The sequence below is a fragment of the Fundulus heteroclitus genome, chromosome 2 (genome assembly GCF_011125445.2).
Source record: "Fundulus heteroclitus isolate FHET01 chromosome 2, MU-UCD_Fhet_4.1, whole genome shotgun sequence".
Lineage (NCBI taxonomy): Eukaryota > Metazoa > Chordata > Actinopteri > Cyprinodontiformes > Fundulidae > Fundulus > Fundulus heteroclitus.
The window spans coordinates 6,853,705-6,875,567 of NC_046362.1; the positions used below are offsets into that span (position 1 = coordinate 6,853,705).

The 21,863-nt window shown below is 41.0% G+C and overlaps 1 protein-coding gene across 8 annotated transcripts in view; it reads right to left on the reverse strand.

Annotated features, from left to right (window-relative positions):
* The window catches only part of LOC105926254 (transcription factor SOX-6), a 173,809-nt gene that overhangs the window by 107,229 nt on the left and 44,717 nt on the right, over window positions 1-21,863 (reverse strand). For all 8 annotated transcript variants that reach the window (XM_036146508.1, XM_021316357.2, XM_036146529.1 and 5 more), the window contains 2 exons: window positions 14,248-14,467; window positions 9,666-9,876 (listed from right to left, as the gene is read on the reverse strand). In XM_036146508.1, the coding sequence (XP_036002401.1) occupies window positions 9,666-9,876; window positions 14,248-14,467 (431 nt within the window). The remainder of the gene's footprint in view (window positions 1-9,665; window positions 9,877-14,247; window positions 14,468-21,863) is intronic.

Below are 21,863 nucleotides of genomic sequence, written 5' to 3' on the forward strand. Positions count from 1 at the left end.
AAAGCTTCAGTGGGTGTGAACACTTTCTTGGGCCCTGTAAGATTTCTTTCAGGATTGCAGTCTAAGTGTTCTCACGAATTATACATTTTCCTCTCCTCACCCATACCGTGCAGAGCAGGTCATACGGTATGTACCACAGTCTGAGTGGCGGCAGCAGCAGATATGTTGAAACAAGCTTTCAACAGTCTGGAAGGACAAAGCAAGACCTGGTGGAAGGCCTTTATTGTGTCAGAGAAATATGGTCAGAGGTAGGCTTGGCCTCGCTCTGACCCCATCACCCAGCTGGAGAAGCCATTATATGGGTGAATGGGTGCCCAGCTTTGGCCTGGCCAAGACTTGAGACACAGAGCAGGCTCCTCTGAACTGCCGACCGGACTGCAAAGGCTTAAACAAACAGCGGCCGCACGGGAAAACGCAAGAGGCCTCCGTAATGTATGGCTGTGACGAATGTCTGAATGAGAAAATGGATCTGTGCATACAGAGCTCCTCACAATTGGTAAAGATGTGTAAAAATGCCTTAAAATAAATCAAACATTTTACTTTGGTAGCTATGGCATAATCTTGCAAAAATTAAATGTGTAAAAATTTAACTTTAGAGGCAAGTTCCTTAATTCGGCGGATGAATAAAAATATGAATTATGCTGACCTTTCTTAAACAAAACCCAAAGTGCCACAAATATTGGTATCCCTAGCGTTATAACATTGATGTAACAGAAGCGCTGTTGAATTTCCTCCTTTAAACTGACCAACATGTCAACAATCTTTTCATTAGTAATCAATGACTTCATCTTCCCCGGAGATATAAATATAACATGACACAGATGCCCATTCCTCTAAGCCATTCTTCAAAATGGGAAAGACAAACAAATATCTGTGTTGACTTTCAAAAATCAAATGGAGGGCAAAGTAAAAGCCAGACGATTTGTCCCAATCTTGATTCAGGGCGATAATTCAAAAGTTTAAAGAGCGGAACTATGACAAGAGTACAAAGATTACTTTCCAACCACACACGGTGAGTAGGATGGTATGCGAAGTGAAGAAAATCTCCAAACCTCAGTGTTAAAGTACAGCAGCAAAGAAAGGCTAGTAGAGATCATTATCTCCAACATCACAAGCATCAGATGCCATCTAGATACCGACCAGTTATTTGGGAGCGATGTCAGGAAAAAAGAAAAAGAAAGAAAAAAAATGATATTATATTATATATATATACATACAGACAGACAGACAGACAGACAGACAGACAGACAGACAGACAGACAGACAGACAGACAGACAGACAGACAGACAGAGAGTAATGAGTTCTCCAGTGTGAGATTATACAACAGCAATAAGAAATGTATTATTTAAAGTCTTTTTACATGGGTTAACAATTAGTGGGATGGGTGCTGTATTTACGTCACATTAGCGTTTACTGCTAGAAAACAGGAGAGGATCATTAAAGCTTTAACTAACATTGTTTGAAATCCAGTTCTCAAGGTCGGCTCTGAATATCTGGGTTTAAACATCACCTTCTGCATTATCTTTAAGAATAAAACCATGGTGGTTTTGTTGTGTTGGAGCTGCAAAGCAAACAAACTGGCTGCTTTCAACTGAGGTTTTTTTTATTCAACTATCGCTGCATTTTAAATGCATCTATGGGGTTTTTATTTTCGTTTTTCCAAGAAGGCTTTCTCATTACAAAGCCAAGCGAAGCAGAACACATGGGAAAAAAAAAAAAAAAAATTACACAATATCAGGAATCTTACATCTTATTTTTATTCAACTTTTTTAAAGCAGAGAAATCAGATCATCTGGGCTGAAAAGATAACAGGAGGGGGTTCGTACTTTATACTTAACGCTTAATTATAAGGCATTACAAGTTCAAGCTCCCACACGAATGAATCAATGGAGACAGTCATGATGACTTATGAAAAAAGAGCTGGGTTTGTTCGATCCTAAAAGCGCCATCATGATAACCACTAATCCCAGAATGGATGCTGTGCTTTTTTTTTTGCCTGTTTCCATATGATGGGAGGGGCCCTTCACGAATGCGAGGCTCTTGAAGGAGTGACTAAGAGCGGTGTTTTTGTTTCCAAACTGTAAAACATTTAACAGCTAAAGGAGTATGAATCAAACCTAAATGTGGTGAAATAAATCTGATTTCAGAAATGACGCCTATTCTTCTGTTTAGACAACCGACGTAGCAGAGAGCGTTTGTCTGGCAGCCAGCAACTACAGTAAATTCCCTTCAGTCAAGGTTCAGTGCTGTTGTCTAAAACAAACAGAAACATTGTCATTCTTGAATTTCTGTCAAGCAGAAGAAAAGTTGCCTATTTGTATGACAGAGACAAACCCTCTGTTTATAGTATACGTTGAGAAAGTTAAGCATCTCGGCTGCATACCCCCAATCTACTTTTATAGGGATCCTATGTGATAGACCAACACTCGTGTTCATTCACCGTCTGAACTGAAGAAAACATCGGCACCACATTATGCTTCCACCTCCTTGTCTTAAGTCGAGTGACCCTGTATTTACTCCAACCAGCCTCCTTGTCCCTGTTGGAAGAGACGCATCCCTACGGCATAATGAGTCCACCACCGTACCACCAAGTCTTTTTTCAGGTTTTCTATGGGATTACTCTGTGACACTCCATTGACCTTTCCATCAACCAACTTCCCTGAAAAGACTTAGACAACTTTATTTGTCATTCGGTATGCACAAAGTGCGTACAGAACGAAATTTCGTTTCGTACAGCTTTTGTAAATCGCAGTAGAAGTTAAATCACAGTTTTAGGTGCGGCAGAGATTTAGAAGTAAACAGTAGATTTTTAAATATACAGTATACAAACAATTGAAATGTAACAAAAAAAGAGACATTATTTATGTACAGATTGGATTGTGCAAGGGCATTTGTGCATGAATGCATTTATTTGTGCAATTTTAAGACTAGGAGTCCGATAGTATTTGTAATGCTATATGAGCTGCAATGATGCAAAAATGTGCAAAAAATGCAAATGTGTGAATATATGAGCTGCAATGATGCAAAAATGTGCAAAAAATGCAAATGTTGTGCAGAGTTTGTGGGTTGTAGTTTAGCAGTTCAGCAGCAGTTTAACAGTCTGACGGCAAAAATAGCATCCCCCATAGCATGATGCTACCACCACCGTGTCTCACTATAGGGACACGGGCCCATGGTGGTCAAGGAGTTTGTTGTATGTCTCATTAGAACAGAGACACTGTTTGCTGTGCCCCACTGAAGGCTGGCAGCATACTTTAAACAGGGTATTTTATAGCTTTTTTCAACAATGGCTTTCATTTTGCCACTCTTCCAAAAAAAAAAAAAGTTAGGCTTGCGGAGTGCCAAGATAACACATATCTTCTTGGCTGATTTTCCCACTTAAGCTGCAGAGTTAACTGAGCCCCTTGGTTCTTTCCTATCCAGTGAATGCTTAGAAGGGTGGCCATGTCTTGTTTTTCAGTTGTGTCATGCCTGATGTTTCTGCTCTGCTCCTTGGTCTTCATGAAGCAGTTTGTTCACAATTGTTCTCTAGCAAATCTCGGAGGCCCTCACAGAACAGGTAGATTTACACAGACCTAAATTACATGCATGTGGACAAACTGACAAATTAGGTCTCGTCTGAAGGCAACTGGATGCACTGGAATCTGTGATGGGGTGTCAGACCCCAAAGAGGGCCTATTAAAAATGTACCCCATACTTATCAGACTTTTATTTATGAAGAATCTGAAAGCTGTTATTTTCTTTCCATGTCCCTATAATGCACTACTATGCCATCCATCCATCCATTTTCCAAACCGCTTTATCTCTCATGGGGTCGCGGGGGGTGCTGGTGCCTATCTCCAGCGTTCAATGGGCGAGAGGCGGGGTACACCCTGGACAGGTCGCCAGTCTGTCGCAGGGCAACACAGAGACAAACAGGACAAACAACCATTCACGCACACACTCACACCTAAGGACAATTTGGAGAAGCCAATTAACCTAACAGTCATGTTTTTGGTCTGTGGGAGGAAGCTGGAGTACCCTGAGAGAACCCACGCATGCACAGGGAGAACATGCAAACTCCATGCAGAAAGACCCAGGGGTGTACTTGAACCCAGGACCTTCTTGCTGCAAGGCAACAGCGCTAACCACTGCGCCACTGTGCAGCCCTAGTGCACTACTCTGTGTTGGCCTATTACATAAAATCTCAATAAAATGCCTTAAGCTTGATGGTGGTAACAAGATAAAAAACAAAAAAACTCAATGGGTGTGAATACTTTTGCAAGATGATGCAGAAATTTGACAGAGCTCAGAAATCTGCTCAGCAGTTGCCCGAGTGCAGCTGCAGTGGAGCCCCGTCTCATTTGCAAATGAAACGAACTGTACAGTGATTCCGCCGTGCTCTGGTGTAAGCGGGGATTAGTCTGATTTTAAGTGTTTGCCAGGCGCCGGCGCTGCGTTAGGCACACTAGACGGCTGACTAAGTTGGCATCGAGGCCGGCTGCCCGTGCCAGGCCCCGTTAGCGGCAGGTCGCCTCTGTGGAGGAGCAACAATGCGGATGATCATAATTCGCTCATCAAACCCGGGGGGAGCCTGATTGCACACTTCAGCGGGTATGAAGTTTGTCGGCTGGAATCCCAAGAAGAGACTCGACTCGACATCCTGTTAGATGGGTCCGTTTTTTTCCTACCGTTTGCTCTTGACTGCTAAGAGGGAACCGATGATGGCCGCCTATTGTTTGGCTTCGTTTTGTTTGTCACTATCAGCGTTTTGTTTCTAATCCCTTCAACTCCTTGAATTTGCTCAGACAATGACGGAGATTTCTGCTCCGCAGAGAGCCTTGCATCAGTATGCATTTTGTGCTGAAACCAGTCGAACAAGTGCTAAGTGCTTTAACAGCGCAGGGAAAGGCTTTTGTGCGCCAGCGCGCGACGGTGCCTAAACCTCCGTGCGACGCGGCCACGACTCAACATAAATACAAAATTGTCAAGAAAGCCCTTTTGGCTCGCATGTTGTGAAAGTCAAGGCGAAAGGGAGGCGATTCAGCAACCAGCTGTGTGGTAACACAACTACCTGACACCATCTTAAAGAGTTCTTGATAAAGCTTTTAAAGGCCGACGCTGCGCTTGTTCAAAGAAAAAAGAGGAGAGAGGAAAAAAAAAAAATCTTCCATATCTTAGAGCGAGGCCATGTCTATTCATTAGAACTGTCACGGGCACTAAGGGTTCCTCTGAGTAGCAGGCTGCTAACAGCATGCTGACAGGGGTTAAGCGACATGTTCTGCTGCTACGCTCCGGGCTGCGGCGCGCGCCGAGCTCAGCCCGCTGCCGCTTAATAGACACAGAGCGCTCCTCTGTCTGAATGTACAGTAAATAGAACCCGGGAGAGTCTCGTCGGCGTTTTTGTGTTCATGCGCCGACGAATAATTCCGATGGCTCTCCAAATGCATTCGCAACAAAAGGTGCGAGTGGAACCGCCGAAGCATCAGAGGAAGACTGAAAGGCAAATGATGGTTTTATTCAGGACTGCGCACAGTCCCCATTCACCGGGGCGGCCTTGCACTCCTGTGTGTTTTTAACAAATTAAAAAACAAATGGAGGGAGATCGCGAAATTGCAACACCTCCCTGCTGCCGGCACAACAGACGCTTTAATTTAGGATGCGAGCGAGGTCGCGTGTGGGAGAGACATTCCATAAAATAAAAAAAAGGTTGCTTAAGACGAAGGGTGGAAGAATGGAGCAGGAAGTCTCTCCACAGGTGAAAAAGGAAAAAAAAAAAAATATCCAGACGGCAGCGATGATGGGGGGAGGAGGGGGGGGAGATGCAATTAAATGATGCAGTAGCCTATTCAAAAAAAAAAAAAAAAAAAAACTAACAGAAAAATAGGCTTCAGGCTTGAATACTTATCAGCGGTGAAAGCAACAGAAGGAGAGCACACTTAATGAATGGATCACCTCGAAGCTCATTAGGCGAGGACTGGAGTACAGTTTGACGACGCGCGCTCAAGGATCCCAGCAGCCCGTACGAACACTTTACGAGGCCCCCAGTCAAACGCGCTGACGCGGTGCGACGAGGCCGGCCCGGCGACGCCGAACGCGCTTCTCTTGTTTGATTCTGCCTAAGTGTTCGCCCCTCGTTGTTTACTCTGGGATAGCAGGTACGTTAATTAGCAAACAGATAAAAGCTGAGCAGGAAAATTGAATCGTTTGTTGTTCCTGGATGAAATACTTCCAAATCTATGAATAGAAGAGGAAAATTAGAGCGGCACTCATCAGGATTGTCCTTGCTGGTACTTATTTCCAGGTGTTCTCTCCAAAGCCTGAGCTGCCAATTTTGACTGGTTAAGATTTTCTTTTTTCCCCAAAGAACAATGATGGATAAAATATTAACAAAACAATTGGCAATTGTTCTCAGACCGGGATAATAGTTTTGAGTCCAACATAAAATCAAAGAATCCCTAATTTGATTTTGACTAAACCTGGCTTCACTTGCCGATTAGTGATCAGAGCTTTATTCATGCATGTCTTGACAAAACATTTAGTTTTCATTCTCTAAACCAACAGGATGTGTCATTTTATTGAAGCAAACTGAATCCACAGGAGGGGGAAAATATCCATTTGTGTGCAAGTATTTGTGAGAGGCCTGGTTATCAAAGATAATTCAGTTCAGATAAAAAGTGACTCATTGTATTCAAAGGGTTCAAATGGGCCAACAGGAGATTCTAATCTAGCAATAACCTTGAGTTAAAAAGAGACCTTGAGTGTCACTGTGTTCAAGCAAAACAGTTCAAACTAAAATTTAGATCATGATCCAAATATTTTAAAAACAGAAAAGAAAGATTTTCCATTGCTGCTATAATATTATGATATATTGATTGTTATTAGTATACATTTATCAGTACCATTCAGTTATTGTTTTTTTTTTATTATTCTGATACATAGAGGCTTTAGCAAAAAACAGAAAAACATCCACATAATTTAGTAGTTATTTTCACATGCTTTTTTCTATAATTCTTTTAAAGTAATAGTTACAGAGATAGCAGTTAATAACGTAATATAAATAACTCTCGAGGTCTTTATTTACTGTAAATCCAGATTTGTTTTTCCTTTTAGCTAAAACTAATAGCTAGTCCAAGACAAGCCAAGCTCAAAGTGGACCATCTTAAAACAACTTCAATCATAAAATAGTCAAAGTGGTTTATACCAGCACCAGCATATAAACCGCTCATCATCATGTTTTATTAGACAGTTGCTTACAGAGAGGAGGATGACTATTTACATGGACCTTCAAGTGTGGAACACGCACCGAGAAAGGAACAGGTAAAGCATTCTGCTTTGCTCTAAGCTTTCAGATGCAGATAAGATATAAAACGGTCCCTTTTATAAAACAGCAACAGTATCTGTGATACTTTATACCTTATTCTTTCTATCTTGACTCTATATCTCTCTCTGCAGGTGTAGGAGCAGACTCTGAGGATGTTATCTTCACTCTTTTTCCTGTACTTTCTGACACCTTTTCTCCCTTTACTCCATTTTGTCTCATCCTTTTCTCTTACTTTTACCTTTCCATTTCTGTGTCCATTGAACTTGAAATAATCCCAAAATAATATCTAATAAAAGATTATGTTAGCTGGGTAATAAGTCAGGCTATCTGCTCAGCATCAGTCCATTCCAGCTGTGGTTTTAAAACAGTCGTACTCTGACAAGTGTGTCGCTGGTGCTCTTTCTGTGACCACCCAACACAATGACCACCCGTGTGTTTAATGATTGGAAACCATTGGAAAATTTTACATTTTTCTTTGGCAGGCAGTGAGCAGCAACAAGTGGGGGGGGGAGGCACAGCCTTGTATTATTCTATGCTCCACACCGCTGGGGAAAACTCCCGTCACTATGCACAAACGGTACGACAGAAAACATTAGCATTTTTTTGCTAAAAGATGTTTAAACTAACAAACTATGAACCAAAAGACACAATTTTTTTTTCTTGCCACTGATTGAAACAAAGGAGGTTGCTGTGCGTAGTTTTAAACTTATATCACATTAAAAAAAGAGCAGGAAAGGCCAAAACCCTTTATAAACCCACACAGACGCACACTATTTCCTTCTAAGCCAGTTCCTGTGCGGTAGAGAGCAAAGCTACCTGCCTTTCAACTCAAGACAGCATCCACTGCACTGCGCCTCTGGCTGTCCCATTCTAGCCAACTTTACTGTATCAATAACACAGTAAAACCTCTAAATGAGGGAGATCAAGGGCTCCTCTGATATCATCACGATTACTATCTGCACATAACAGTAAAGAGGGGTGTTAGACCTTTTTAGATCTGGCTCGCTTTGGGGTGGGAAGGGGCAAGCCGAGGCACGCCGGCAGGCCTCGGAGAGGGGAGCAGGAAAGAAAGGGAAACCTGTGTTTTCACAGACTGCAACTGTGATCTGACAGGCGAGGGATAAGCCACTTGTAATTTAAGATGTTCAAAGATCTTCTGAAGAGGAAGGAGAAAACAAAATAAGCGAGGACGACATGGTTGGACTCACTCTATAAGCAAGGAGAGAGATAGACGGCATTAGAGCGATCTAAAGTGATCTAATCAAAGGCTTTCCAGTTAGTTTAGGGTGATTCTTTTGCTACTAGGGACTCTCAGTGGAGTTATTTTAAACAACAGCTTTTAGGTGGTGTTGTTGTTACAGAATGACAAAATCCTACAGTAACTTTCAATAATTTACCTCAGCATCATATTAGAGAGTAGACTTTGCAGTCAAAACAGTTGCTGATTAGAGCCATATTGTATTAACATTATACATTTAAACTTTCTTTATATATGTAATTTGTACTTTTATAAGTAAATGAAATTCTCCAAAGAAAAATCAACAATGGATACGATTCACGACTACTGTTTTCTTACTGTGTCCTTTGATTGACTACTATAAAGGAAATCCATATATGCAAATCGATGAGCGACGCCACTTTACCCGTAGAAATTCAGACTACAAGGGATAATTAAAAACAATGCCAAACAGAAGAATCGATAAATTAATGACGATTTATATTTTTTTGGTTCGAGTCCTGGTAAACAGAAAGTACATGTTTCCACCGGTTATAGTTTTTCAAAGATAATTCAAATAATTATATATAATTATTTAAATCTAGACCTTTGGTGTAAAAACACTACAGAATCATTATTTATTGGAAAAAATGAACCCACAACAAGAAAATTAGTGTGCGAAAAAGAATAAGTGCGCCCCATAATAGTGATAACACATAACAGGCTTTGGTAATTATAGCACCGTGCTTTATGGACACACATCTCTATATTACTCAGATCCAACTAATGTACATAATCATTCCTGAAGTCGTGTGGAGGAACCTGGTCTGTGGATAAAAGTGGCATCTGCTTTTTGTACTTTTAGTTATAATTATTTTAGAACTTGGTAAAGATCAAAAAGAATATAATGTCTGCATATGAAACATCTTGACATGAACGTGACTAGATCTAGTCATTTGTCCATTCAGACATTTATTTTTAATCGTTTAGGCCAATCAAGGGCGTGAGTTAGGGTCCGAAAAGCCCTGAAACTGAAAGAGATGGAGAGAAGCATGTAACCCTAAGGAGAGGGAACTGTTCCCTCTTTTCCTTGATGACAGGGAGATGAAAACCACACACACATTTTCAACAAGCTACAGACTCACCGTCTTGTTCTGACTTGGTCAGCTCCACGAGCTTCTTCTGTTTCAGTGTGTCCACCACGTCGGCCAGACTTCCTTTACGGCGCTCTGGAGTCCCAAAGGTGAGGCCGATCACCGACTCTCCACGATCCCTGGGACACTCCTCTGGCTTGGTGGGAGAGGAAGCGTTAGTCCGGTAAGCGTAGCCGGAGCAGCCTTTGCTGCCTTCATTGTCCTGAAAAGAGAAAGAATCAAAAGGTTCAACTTCGAAGCAACAAACGAATGAAGATCCAAGAAGAATTCTGGTCCTGACTTAAACCCGCCGATTGTGAGCCTGAACGGTGACAGGAATTTCCCAGATCAGGTTTTTGAGTTTCTAACCTATCTATCAGTGGATGCACCATATGTAAACACTTACATTTGTCCTGATGACGCTGTAAAAGCTGAGTAAAGAAGAGTCAAAGACAGCTAATGTCAGTGAAGAGCTCAAAATAATGTCAGCAAAAAGCTGTAAAAACCTTTTTAAATGGATGTGTCTATGTGTCATTTAGGCCGAGAGAGAGCAAGACTTTCACCAGAAAACAAGAAGGCTAAAGAAAACACAGAAAAATGTGTGTTGTTATTCTTCTGAGCTTTCCAGCACTGCCTGTCACAGAACATGCTGGATTTGGAAATGTTAGCAGGCTTGGAAATCTCAGCCATGACTGCCTGCATGAGGGGTGTCCAAAGTGAGGGCAACAGGATCTATTTACGTCCCTCAGAGTGATTTTGTGGAGCCAGCAACTGCGACTCAAGGATGGTAAAAGTTTAGCCTGTCACAACAATGACAAGTTTTGTGACTCGCTAGTACTCAACAACGTTGGTCTGTATGTATACGTTCTCCAGGGAATACGCAAAGACGTGGCTGTTTTGTTTTTTTAATAATACTAGCACACAACTACACTAATTGGTAATATAAGATGCTAAAAGCAGTTCGATATTTCAAACCTATAATATATTTTTCTTTCTTGTGAAATAATAGTGAAAGGCTGTTTAACAGAGACTGGTCGCACACTTACTCTATGATGGCACCTCTGCTCCTAATAAAAATAATTATTAACTGATCATGGCAGGAAGGTGAGAAAAAAAATAAACTTACTATATTACAGTTGTTAGAGAAAAAGGAGATCAGTCAGCTAAAACTGGAATCGGCAGATAAAAGCCTAACAAAAAAAAACTAAGATCAGAAATTGGCCATAAAATTCTTGTGAATTTTCGCAAACGAACGAGTCGTTTTTATACATCTGAACACTAAATATGCTGAACTAGTTTTCATTTATCCCACAACTACTACATTTTATGTTCATATTGTGTTATTTTAGCTGTAGGTCATACTTGCCTGGCTTGGCCTAACGTTGGAATGGTCTGCAAATGTCACGATCGGGACTGCATTTTGTCACGGGCAGAATGTGACGATTACAGTAATTGACCTACCTGTCATCAGGAACACAGTGGTCCTACCCGGCTCCATGTTTCAAACCGCCTGTTTTTAGCTCGCTGTGGTTTAATGCAGCGACTGAGCATGAGGAGTTGAAGCCAAGCATATTAACTTTTCAGCAGAAGGAGTGTAAAATCACCAAGACTTGAGGATATCTCAGATTCCTAGAGAACAATGCAGGCAGGCTGGGATTATTTGTGAAAGGGGGAACTATTCTCTGCAATCATGTAACTCGTTTTAAATTAGCAAAATGTCATTCATGCATTTATCGCATTATAAAAGTAGATTGCTTTTATGACACACACAGAGCGTCTTGGTGAAAGTAGACATACAAGCTGCTTGTTCACAGCCTACTAAACATTTTTTTTTTTTCGAAGGGTCCCGCTGGTGTTTTCCTCTGCTGGTAAAAAGAGTCTATAATTATCAAGAAGATAATCCCCTCAACATGACCACATTGTCCCACACAACAGACACTTGAGCACAGGTGTCCCAACACCGGAGCTATTTCAGGGTGCTTCCTCCCGCCCCCTTACAGAGCGAGGGGATCGCCGAGAACTTTCGTTGGCTTATGTTTCAAAGACAACAGGCTTTGCGGAACAGCAGGATCTTAAGACGCCCTTGAAATGGCTCCAGTAGGGGCCCTGTGGTGCACTTTTGTCTTTAAGCAGGAGATACCTCTTTAATGAGAATTGGGGGACAGTGGGTCACTTGTGGGCTGTTCAAGAGCATTTCTTTCCTGCATGCAAGGAACGGCACACAATGGAGGATTCGGTGATCTGACTCAGGTCCGTGACAAGATGAAGGTGTTACAGTCCTTTGCAAAACTATTTAATCCATTGGAGCTTTTTGCGTTAAAACCACACAATTAGATTTGTTTTAAAGTTGCAGGATGCACAGTTTCCAAAGCTTTTCTACAATTTTCAGCACCTTTAAGGCTCCACTGGCAGGCTATGTGGGGACCACACAATAAACACGTAGACTCTCTTTAAATGAGAAAGAAAACATTTCGGCCTAAAATGCTATGTGTAACTGAAAACCTTCTTTGAACATGGTGCTGAACACATCATCGCCCATGGTGAAACATGGTGGTGGCAGCATCATGCTGTGGGGATGCTTTTCATCAGGAAGGACAGGAGAGCTAGTAGGAGTTAGTGGAGAACATTGGTGAATGCATTTGTTTTCAGTCCCCTTTACTCTTAAACCCCTCAGTAAAATTCAGAGCAACCAGTTGACCACTGGAGTCCACTTATTAATTATATAACAGTCCACCAGCGTGCAATTTATTCTCAGTGTCAAGTCAGGGATGTCACACCTCGCTCTGAGCTCAACATCCCCATAGAGAAACATGGTGATGGCAGCATCATGCTATGGCAATGAATTTCTTCAGCAGGTACAGGAAAGCTGGTTGAAGGTTATTCCAAAGTTGGATGGATGAAATAGATGAAGTTAAATACAGAGCTATTGTGGAAGAAAACATTTATAGGCTGCAGAAGACCTGAAAGGGATTAACAGGTTAAACCTGCGGTAAGTTGCAATTGCAGCAGGTTGCAACAGACATGTCAGAATGACAGAGAGGAGGATTTTGTCCAAATGCGGGAACCCTTTTTGTCATAAAATGGACCAAATATCTCTACAATCCTTCTGTACTATAACACTACCAATGTATAATGTCTAATACTATCTTATACTGTCTAAAATCTTATACAAAGTGCTCTATTGTTTTTTTAGGTTTTTTTTACTTCTCTTCTATATGCAGCCAATACATGTTGAGGACTTTTGAACTTGTTGATGAGCGGAATGTTTTTTCTAATTTTAAAAGTTGTTTTTGTGTGTGTGTGTGTGTGTGTGTGTGTGTGTGTGTGTGTGTGTGTGTGTGTTGTTGTTGGGGATTTGTTTCTTTAGTCTTTAGTCCATGTTGAGTATAAGTGATGATAAAGCTTAATAAATATATTATCAGAGCTATAGCAGCTATAGGTAGTTCTACACTAGTATTACCTGAGAACGGACTGGACAGAAATGCATGCTACACATTCTAATTCTTTTTTTGTACAAATAAAAACATGTTTGTTTTTCTTCCACATCACAACAATACATTACTTTTGTTTGGTCTATCGAGTCAAACACCTTAAAGTTGGTGGTTGTAAAGTTACTAAAAGTGAAAACGTTCAGTGGATGAGAATACATTTGCAAGGCCCTAGGTGTGCGTCGTTGTTTGGCTTTACCTTTAGTCCAAGACGCTGAACTTTGTAACTGTCTCACTGACTTTTTCGAGTCAACATGTTCTTCTGCTACAACTTTGTTATATTTAAGGGACAAAAACCCACAATTCCTCTTTTGATCTGACTTCTTTAAAGCTTCCTAGCATTCAGGAACATGTTTGCCCTGAGGCCGCTTTTGAACTTTGATACTGAAGCAAAAACAAATTAAAGTTTCAATACAGTTCCATGATGCTTAAAGTTCTGACAAATCACTAAAGGTGTCATCATATAAAACGGAATCTTAAAGGTGCTCATTATTAAAGACGCCATTGTTGCTCCATTGTAACAAAGGCCAGTCTGCGTCTCGGAACGGTCACGCACTTCTGCGTTGGAGCAGCGAGGTGTGTTTGACCACAAGGACGAACAACAGAAATCTCTTTCCAAGAACTTTCCTAAACTTAGAAGCTCAAGTGAATCCTGCCTCATCTGCTGGGAACCAAGAGAACCTAAAGCCGGGGAACACGTACACACACACATCCACCTGAGAACACGCTGTGGAGATGAAGAAAATCTGGGGGTGTAGGTCTCCAGAGGAGGACCCTCGCAGGGCAGCCTGCAGCACTGCCTGAAGCAAACAGACCAGAAACAACTACTGCTGTGTGAATGAGTGTGTTCATTCTGGGCTAGTGTATATATATGGATTTAAAAGGGTGCACAGAAGAGTGCACAATCATCATTATGCATGAGAATTTGCAGACCCAGTGCGCTCCAGCATGTACTTCATGGGTGTTTTATGAGCTGCGTGCCCCGAGTGTGTTCACTGTGTACACACAGCAACCGCGTATATTTTATAGAGCTGAGTTATGGCGACATATCTCAGTGTAAGATATGGTCCATTTCTTTTTTTTGCCGAGTTTGTTTCACGTCTCACCGTCACAGCGGGGGGGACCGTTTCCCACTCCACGTCCGCCGCTTTCTTTCCGACAGGCTGGAGTTCGTCCGGGTGGGGCGGATCGTGCAAAGAGGGCGACGCCATCTCCGTCGGGCCTTCTCGCTCGTCTCCGGCCCAGGCTGCGTTGTCCTGAGCCATTACATCCGCCTCCTCAGACGGCGGCTGAAAAGGAGGCGTGGCTCGCATGGAAGACATCATTCTGTAAACAAAAACAAAAAAAAACGTTAATGGTTTGATTCTTAAAATGCATCTAGAGTAACTGAGAACATAAAACCTTCATGCAGAACACAGCTTTCTTCTTTTTTATAACCTGGATGTTCAAGATATTGAGAACAAAAGTCAAACATCTATCTTTTTCCTCTGCCATAGATTCAATTCTGCTTTCCCTGTACCTCAGAGCACAGTGTGCTGTTAAAGTATTCACGTGACGTTTTGTCACGTTGCAACCACTTTACATGATAAACCAGCACAGATTACTGCATAATTGTAAAGGGAAAGGATAATCATAAATTGTTTTCAAAGGTTGTGTGCAGTGCATTAGTTTAAATCTCTGTCCTGCTGGAAGGTAACCATCCAGGTCCAGCCTCTAACAGGTTTTTAACCCTCTATTGCGCTTTGTTGACCTTTCCACCATGACCATCCCTTTCCTTGGTGAAAAAAGCATCCCCACAGGATAATGCTGCCACCACCATATTTTACTGTGGGGATGGAGTAGTCAGAGTTCTTTGCAGCATTAGTTTTCTCCACGACAGAAAAAAACTTCTCGTTGCTTCACAGTAAAGGTTGGGTGTGCAAAATGTGAAACCTCTCTTTTTATATTTATTGTGGAAAATTGTAAAAGCTACTGAGGTCAATCCCATCTCAATCGGATGGGGTATCAGATAAAAGGGGGTCTTCATACTGATGCATGCTAAAGGTTTCAGATTTATATTTGTAAAAAAAAAAAAAAGAAAAAAAAAGAAAGAAAACCACAGATCCTATTCTTTCCACTTCACAATTATGCCCTACGTTGTGTTGGTCTCTCATATAAAATCCTAATAAATTACATTGATTTTAGAGGCTTGAATGTTCAAGGTGTATGAATACTTCAGATGGCATTTTGATGTGGTTTTCTATTATTACGTTATCTAGTGCTTAATGTCAGCAAATAACATTGCACCTGTAATCACGTTTCTTATATCTTTTTACAATCCAGGTTATGAGAATTCCCTTTTCGTCTCTTATTGCATTATTTACATATGCACACGTAATGAGTTTTAACAATCATTACTGAGTAAAATCAGCCACACAGTTGACCAGATCCACAGAGAAGCCCAGAGTTCAGGGACTTTATGCTTGCCATAGAAATAATGACAGATGTAAATAGCTGCTAAAGCTTGCAGCGTGCACCAGGTAGCAATGCTTCGGCCCGGTGAACCCAAGAGAAACTGATGTGATCAGATATACACAGGAACTACGTAGAGTTTGTTTTAAGGACCAAACACTTCAGATTTGAAAGCACAAAATCCAAAAGCCATAGGTTCTTTAAAAAAACAGAAACATGAAGGCTAAATATTCTAATTCCAGCTCCAACTTGACAAAACCCTAAGAAAAATATAAAGAACATGTTTATATATGGACTCAAATAGAAAAATATCTCTTAAATATGCACAGACACGAGAAATCTGTTAAGAAAATCTGCTGTCACTGTTACAACATCAGAAATAATGTTCAGAAATTCAAGTTGGAGAATGTATATTGTTAGAGTAAGCTTCAAATTAAGAAAAGGCACAATGAATAATTTTATGGTATTTCTTGTCTTGCGGGCCCTTGAAAAATCCAAATGCACACAGTTATAAAGAATAAAACTTAATCTTTATTTGATAATTGCCAATACAAACTATAGAAGTCAGGTTGGATGTTTTTCTTGCTCTTGCCACCAAACACAGCCCAGCTCCGTGCATGAATACATACAACGTCTGTGAGGCAAAGCGAGAGAGCAGCTTCAACGTCACTGTTCTGTAAATCAGAGCGAGCTGTCCATCTGATATATGGAGTCCCCGGGGTGCTCTTAAACATAAGTATGGCCTTCTGTTAAAGAGGTATGGGCAGGTTTGCACTCTGTATATGTCAAGGTAGAAAGGATGGTGAACAATATTCAATTTAGAGAGAGGCTAAAGTACTGGAAAATAGAATAGACCTGAATGTGAAATAGAACAGACAAATGGTGAGGGAATAACAGCTCCTGTAACAAATTAAAGGCAGATTAATAGAGAGTGAAGATCAAATGTACAAAGATACAAAGCAGGATCTCTGTTTGGATATGACTGTTTTTCCCGTACTTTTTGGGCCATAAAGTTCTGTGCAGGTCTCTTTTTACGGCCTCTTTTGGAATGCACCATCTAATGACTCTGCAATGCAGGTTAAATCAGAGGAGGGTCGTGGATGTTATGGCATGAAAAGTGAAGCTTGCTCAACTCTGACCTGAAGATGTTGGAGAACCATTAATAGAGCAGCAATGTAATGACATACATCTGTCTTGTAGGCTAAAAACAAAGTGTACTAGTAATCTGTGGATGTTCTTGGCTGGGATGGCTGTTCAGGACAGTAGCTTGTACACAAAAAAAGTTACGTTTTGGTTTCATCTGACCAGATTACCTTTTTTTCACATGTTGATGAGTCCCGTACATGGCTTAAGGCATAATTAAAATAGGACTTGGTATGGCTTTCTTTCAAGAAGACCTTTCTTGCTGCCACTCTTCCATAAAGGCCAGAAAGGATTTGTGGAGTTTAGGAAAATTAGTCCACCTTTCGCTTTTCATTAAAAAAAAGGAAGTTCAACGATTTCTGCCAATGGCAAAAAGTCCATCTAAGCAATTATGAGTCTTCACCGTGTAGGCCAGGCTCTGTAAAGACACAGCACTGGACACCAAGGCTCCATTAACACAAAGGCATCTGTCAGAATTAAGAGAGAATATGGCACATTATAAAGAAAAGAGTCAAATGACGACTCTAAGCAGTAGCAAGCTGTTATTCAACAACTTGCAGAGTCCACTGCAAAACTAAAACAGCTATTATTCTAAACACTGATATTTTCAAAAGTGTGGTGCTGATATGAAATATTTTTTTCTCAAGAAAAGTAATTTTTGGCTGTTTACACTAAAAATAATCAACCATAAATTATTTTCAACTACTACTGGTAGTGGAGTTTGTATTAGGAAAGATGACAACATTGTCTTAGTTAAATAAAAACTTACCAAAATAAAATTAATAAATAAAATGAATAGATAATTAATTAATAAATACAATAAAAACTGTTGAGAAACGTTATTTAATGCACCCATACACTTCTGCACTTGTTGTTTTCTGTTGTTGTTGGTATTTTTATGACTGTAGTTATTACATTTCATTACAAACTTGCCACAGGTGTCATCTTCCTTTCACGCGGAGGCCGTTTCGATGCTTAGGAACAGGCAGGCTCATTCTTCACACAGCGATACGAGTGCTTGGGATATTAAGACCAGAGACGAGCAACAACTAACACTAATCTCTGATCAACTCACGGACTTCATACTGGAGTGATGAGGGAGCGGTGGGGAGCCGAGGAAGGAGAAGACAGAAGAGATCCTATATTTAGCTGACAATATTGCTGCTGCTGTGTTTATGAGGGTGCTTCAGTCTTGGTTTCTTGGAACCAGAGTCTCATATGGCCAGGAATGCCCAGACTCTCAACCCGCTGCCACTGATAGAGTTTCACCATGCAGGGACCATTAGGTTGTTGGTAAGTAGGCTGCAAGTCATTTTGTGACTGGCTGGAGAAGGAAGATACTATACTTCTTGATCTGATCATCATGCACACTGCCTGTTAACTCTTTGGACTTCTTTGTTTACCCAACATGACCAACCAGGGATCTTATGTGGACTGGTTGTTTTGACTATTATAGTTTAGTTGTAGTTCAGCTACACCCTGTACTGTGTAAGCAACCTTTTGACACCCTGTAGGTAACTTCTGTATGTGTAAGTACAGTACAACCATAGGTGCCCCCCCCCCATTAGTGGACTGCATGTACCCCATGGATTCCCCCTATCAACATACTGTGGGTATCCTTGAAAGTGCACTCAAAAGGTAGAACATTAAATTACATCACAATTGGCACCTCTTGATAACCTGGGAAGGACCCTGGAAGTACACCCTAACCATAGGCTGTGGTACGTCTTGCTGTTTTCAAAGTATCAAACAGGGTTATATGACCTTACCAAGTTGCCTGTTATCATTAATCAAGAAAAGAGGTGTACATAAGACCTGTTTCATAAAATAAATAAAATGCAAACATTTTTCCTGACATCAGGTTGAACGGAACAAAATAGGGTCTGTACACAGAATGGTTCTAAAAAAACTGGAAGAAAAAAAAAAAAACAGGGACTAGAATGGCAGAAGGACTTTGGCTTTTTCAGTCCCAGAAAATAAAATCTACCGGATGAGAACATTGGTTTAATACTCAAAGTCATTTTCATGCACATCTCTCTGAGCGACTTCTCCTCCGGTTCAAGAAAAAGCACCAACTTACTGTGTTCTCTCACCATGATGATTTAACGTCTGCCCCTTCGCTGGTTGCCTCCTAACATTTTTACAGCCTTTAGCTCAGAGGCAAACTTGACAAAACCCAAGTGGTGATAGCGCAGAGCTAGCTAAGTCCCCTTTCGAAACGTGGACAGTAACTCAGAATCCCTTTGTGAGTGGAAGAAAAAAGGAAAAACCAGGGTTGGAATTTGGCAGGAGAGCGTTGTTCAGATCTGGCCTGGAACCTGGCGACTTGGTAGGAACAATCAGGCATTGTGGAGCGTGGACGGAGAGGGACCTGTGACAGATGAGAGTGGGAGAGAGAGGGCCCCCTCTAAGAAAAACAGTGCACAAAGCGCCATTCACAGCCCAGGTCCTTCTGCCACTTGTGGAGCGAGAGAACTGCTCCGACAAAGGCCTCCAACTGGACCAATTGGGTGTAAAATCTCCAGCCGTCCCAGCTGGATAGAACTGAGGAAGTGGGAAATACCAAAGAGAAAAAGAGACGGAGAATAAGGGGGGGGGGGGGGGGGGGGGGGCAGGAGGACTTGAGGAATTGTTTGTCTTTTGGACAGTCCAGACTAGAAAATAAAGGAAAGGAGAGCATTCTGACGGTTTCACTGGAAACAAAGAGACTCTGTGGCAACACAATGCAAACCCCTGAGAAAGACGAAATCAGGACCGCATCATTAATAAACTTTAAGAATTTAGGGAAGTCAAGGATTTATTTGCGTTCCTGTTCTAAAGAAAACTGTCAGAAAAGTTGAACAAGTCATATTCAAAGCCCTGGATTTACAAGACTCACGTGTCTTGACAAACTGAGGCAGCAGAGTGACGGACCTGCAATGGAACTAAGAGAAGCAAGATCCGAAATCCTTTAAAGTTGAATAGAACCACACACAAAAAAAAAAGACTGCTGAATAGGCATGGGCCATTTCCCCAAAGGTTACAGAGCTGTCAATAAAGCTGTATTAGGCATAGAATAATAATGAGTACACCCTCCCTCACATGTTTGATTCAATTCAGTTTTATTTATATAGCACCAATTCACAACATGTCACCTCAAGGCACTTTACAAAGTCCGTCCCATCAAATCATCCAGACAGATCGGTTTTCCATGTTGCCATCCACTGCTACGTACATAAACACCAGTGTGGAAATAGTAACAATAATGCAAAACGGTGATAGTCAAGGTATGGAAGCTAAATAAACTGTACCCATAGCTATTATTTGGTAATGCTGTTTTAAAACCACAGTCGGCAAGTTGTTTAAAATAAAAGTATTTACATCATGGCATAAAAACGGTTTAAACTTTTTTATTAATAACAAGCAACTGTTTTTTCTTTACTCAAAATTATCATAACATGAAAATTTCACTCTAATCCATACATGCTTACTCAAAATCGGTATTAAAAGTAGTGGCCGAACAAATTAAGACACTTGGCTGACAAGCAACACTTAATTAGAAGCTATTCCAGTAATTTATTGTTGCATTTCTTAAAGATTAGGGACGGCTTTGCCAAAAAAAAAAAAAAAATCTCAAACCCACAAAACAGATGACCAGAGTTTTGCTGGTGGACTCCAGTTCTGCGCGATTGTAGGATACAAGAAAAGTGTGACTGAGATGCCGCTGGGTAGACCCGCAGCTTAATTAAACATCGGGTAAAAAGAACAGTTGGCCCTGCTTTTAAACCCCGGCTTTTTCTGGACTCTCATTAGATGGTCGCATAGCGCTGCAAACACAGACCACAGTCAAAGGTCAGACATGTGGAATGTGAGCATACACATGCTGCCCTGTTTTCTCCAAGAGATTCCCTTGTCCCGGCCCTTTTGCTAAGAATAGATAAACTCAACTGCAGCGCCCGTCAACCCCCCAAACCGTCCCGTTCTGCCGTTTGCCGCTCCAGCAAGAAAAGCCGTTTTGTCTTCTGAAACTCCACGGCGTCAACATAAACTTCAGTGTCAGAAGCGGCTCTTCGGTTGTGATAAAACCTACACACAGCCGCTGTGTTTCTGAGCCACAGCTGCTTATCACAAGCGGCCGCAGGTATTTTCTGACCTTCTCGTGACTCAGGTGAAACAATGAGGAGAGGTTAACAGAGGGCGGATGCTGCGCACAATTGTAGAGACGCATAACTGGCTGCATCAATCTGCTGTCAGGCCCAAATCCCTCCACTGCTCTCAGGTAAACAGGAGCCATTGTGCACCTCTGAAAAGCTTTATATATTTACCTTGTTAAAAAAAAAACGTCTTACCACCAAAGGGTAATGTTCAGACAGGGTGTAAGGTAGAAATGATAGGAATCTATTTTATTTAAGATTTAAAAAATAAATATAAAAATATTTCTAATTTTGCATTTGCTGTTTTTAATCAACCTCTTCATCAGGGATTTGGGACTTTTACATGAACTTCGGTACGCCTTTGCTTTTCTCCAACAGCTGAACGTAAACACTACAGTGAGGTAGCCCTACTTCTAAAATACCTTCTGTGGAGGAAATGATTGGTATGTGAGTCCGACACAGAGAAAAGCTGAAAGTGGTAAAATCATGAGGAGTTGTCTATAATTTCTAAAGTCAATATACACCAAGTTCTGTGGTTTTCTCTTCAGATTTTATACATGTATTTATTTGTATGTTTAAACTTGTATATCAAGGCTGTAACAGCACATACACGCATACATTTTCACCTTTCACCATTTCATGACTCATGTACTCAGCCATTACATATCAGTTTATATATATATAAGCATGAATTGTGAAGGTAAAGACTAACAGGCTTAAATCTAATAGCCTTTTTTCTTCCTAATGGCTTGATATTGTGTTTAATGATTTAGGTTATGAATCCTTTTCGATCAGTTGACAGAAATATGACAGAATTCGCTCTGAGCTACCTCCTGCTAATATTTATAGTGAACCTCTAGCAGACTATTGAACATTTGTTTGTATCATTAATTCGTAAAGCATTGAGGAAATTCCCCCTGACGGCTGTTTTTTTAACCGGTGGAGCTGAAGTGCACAACTTTATTTTGTGCCACAACTTTTATAAGGAAACACAC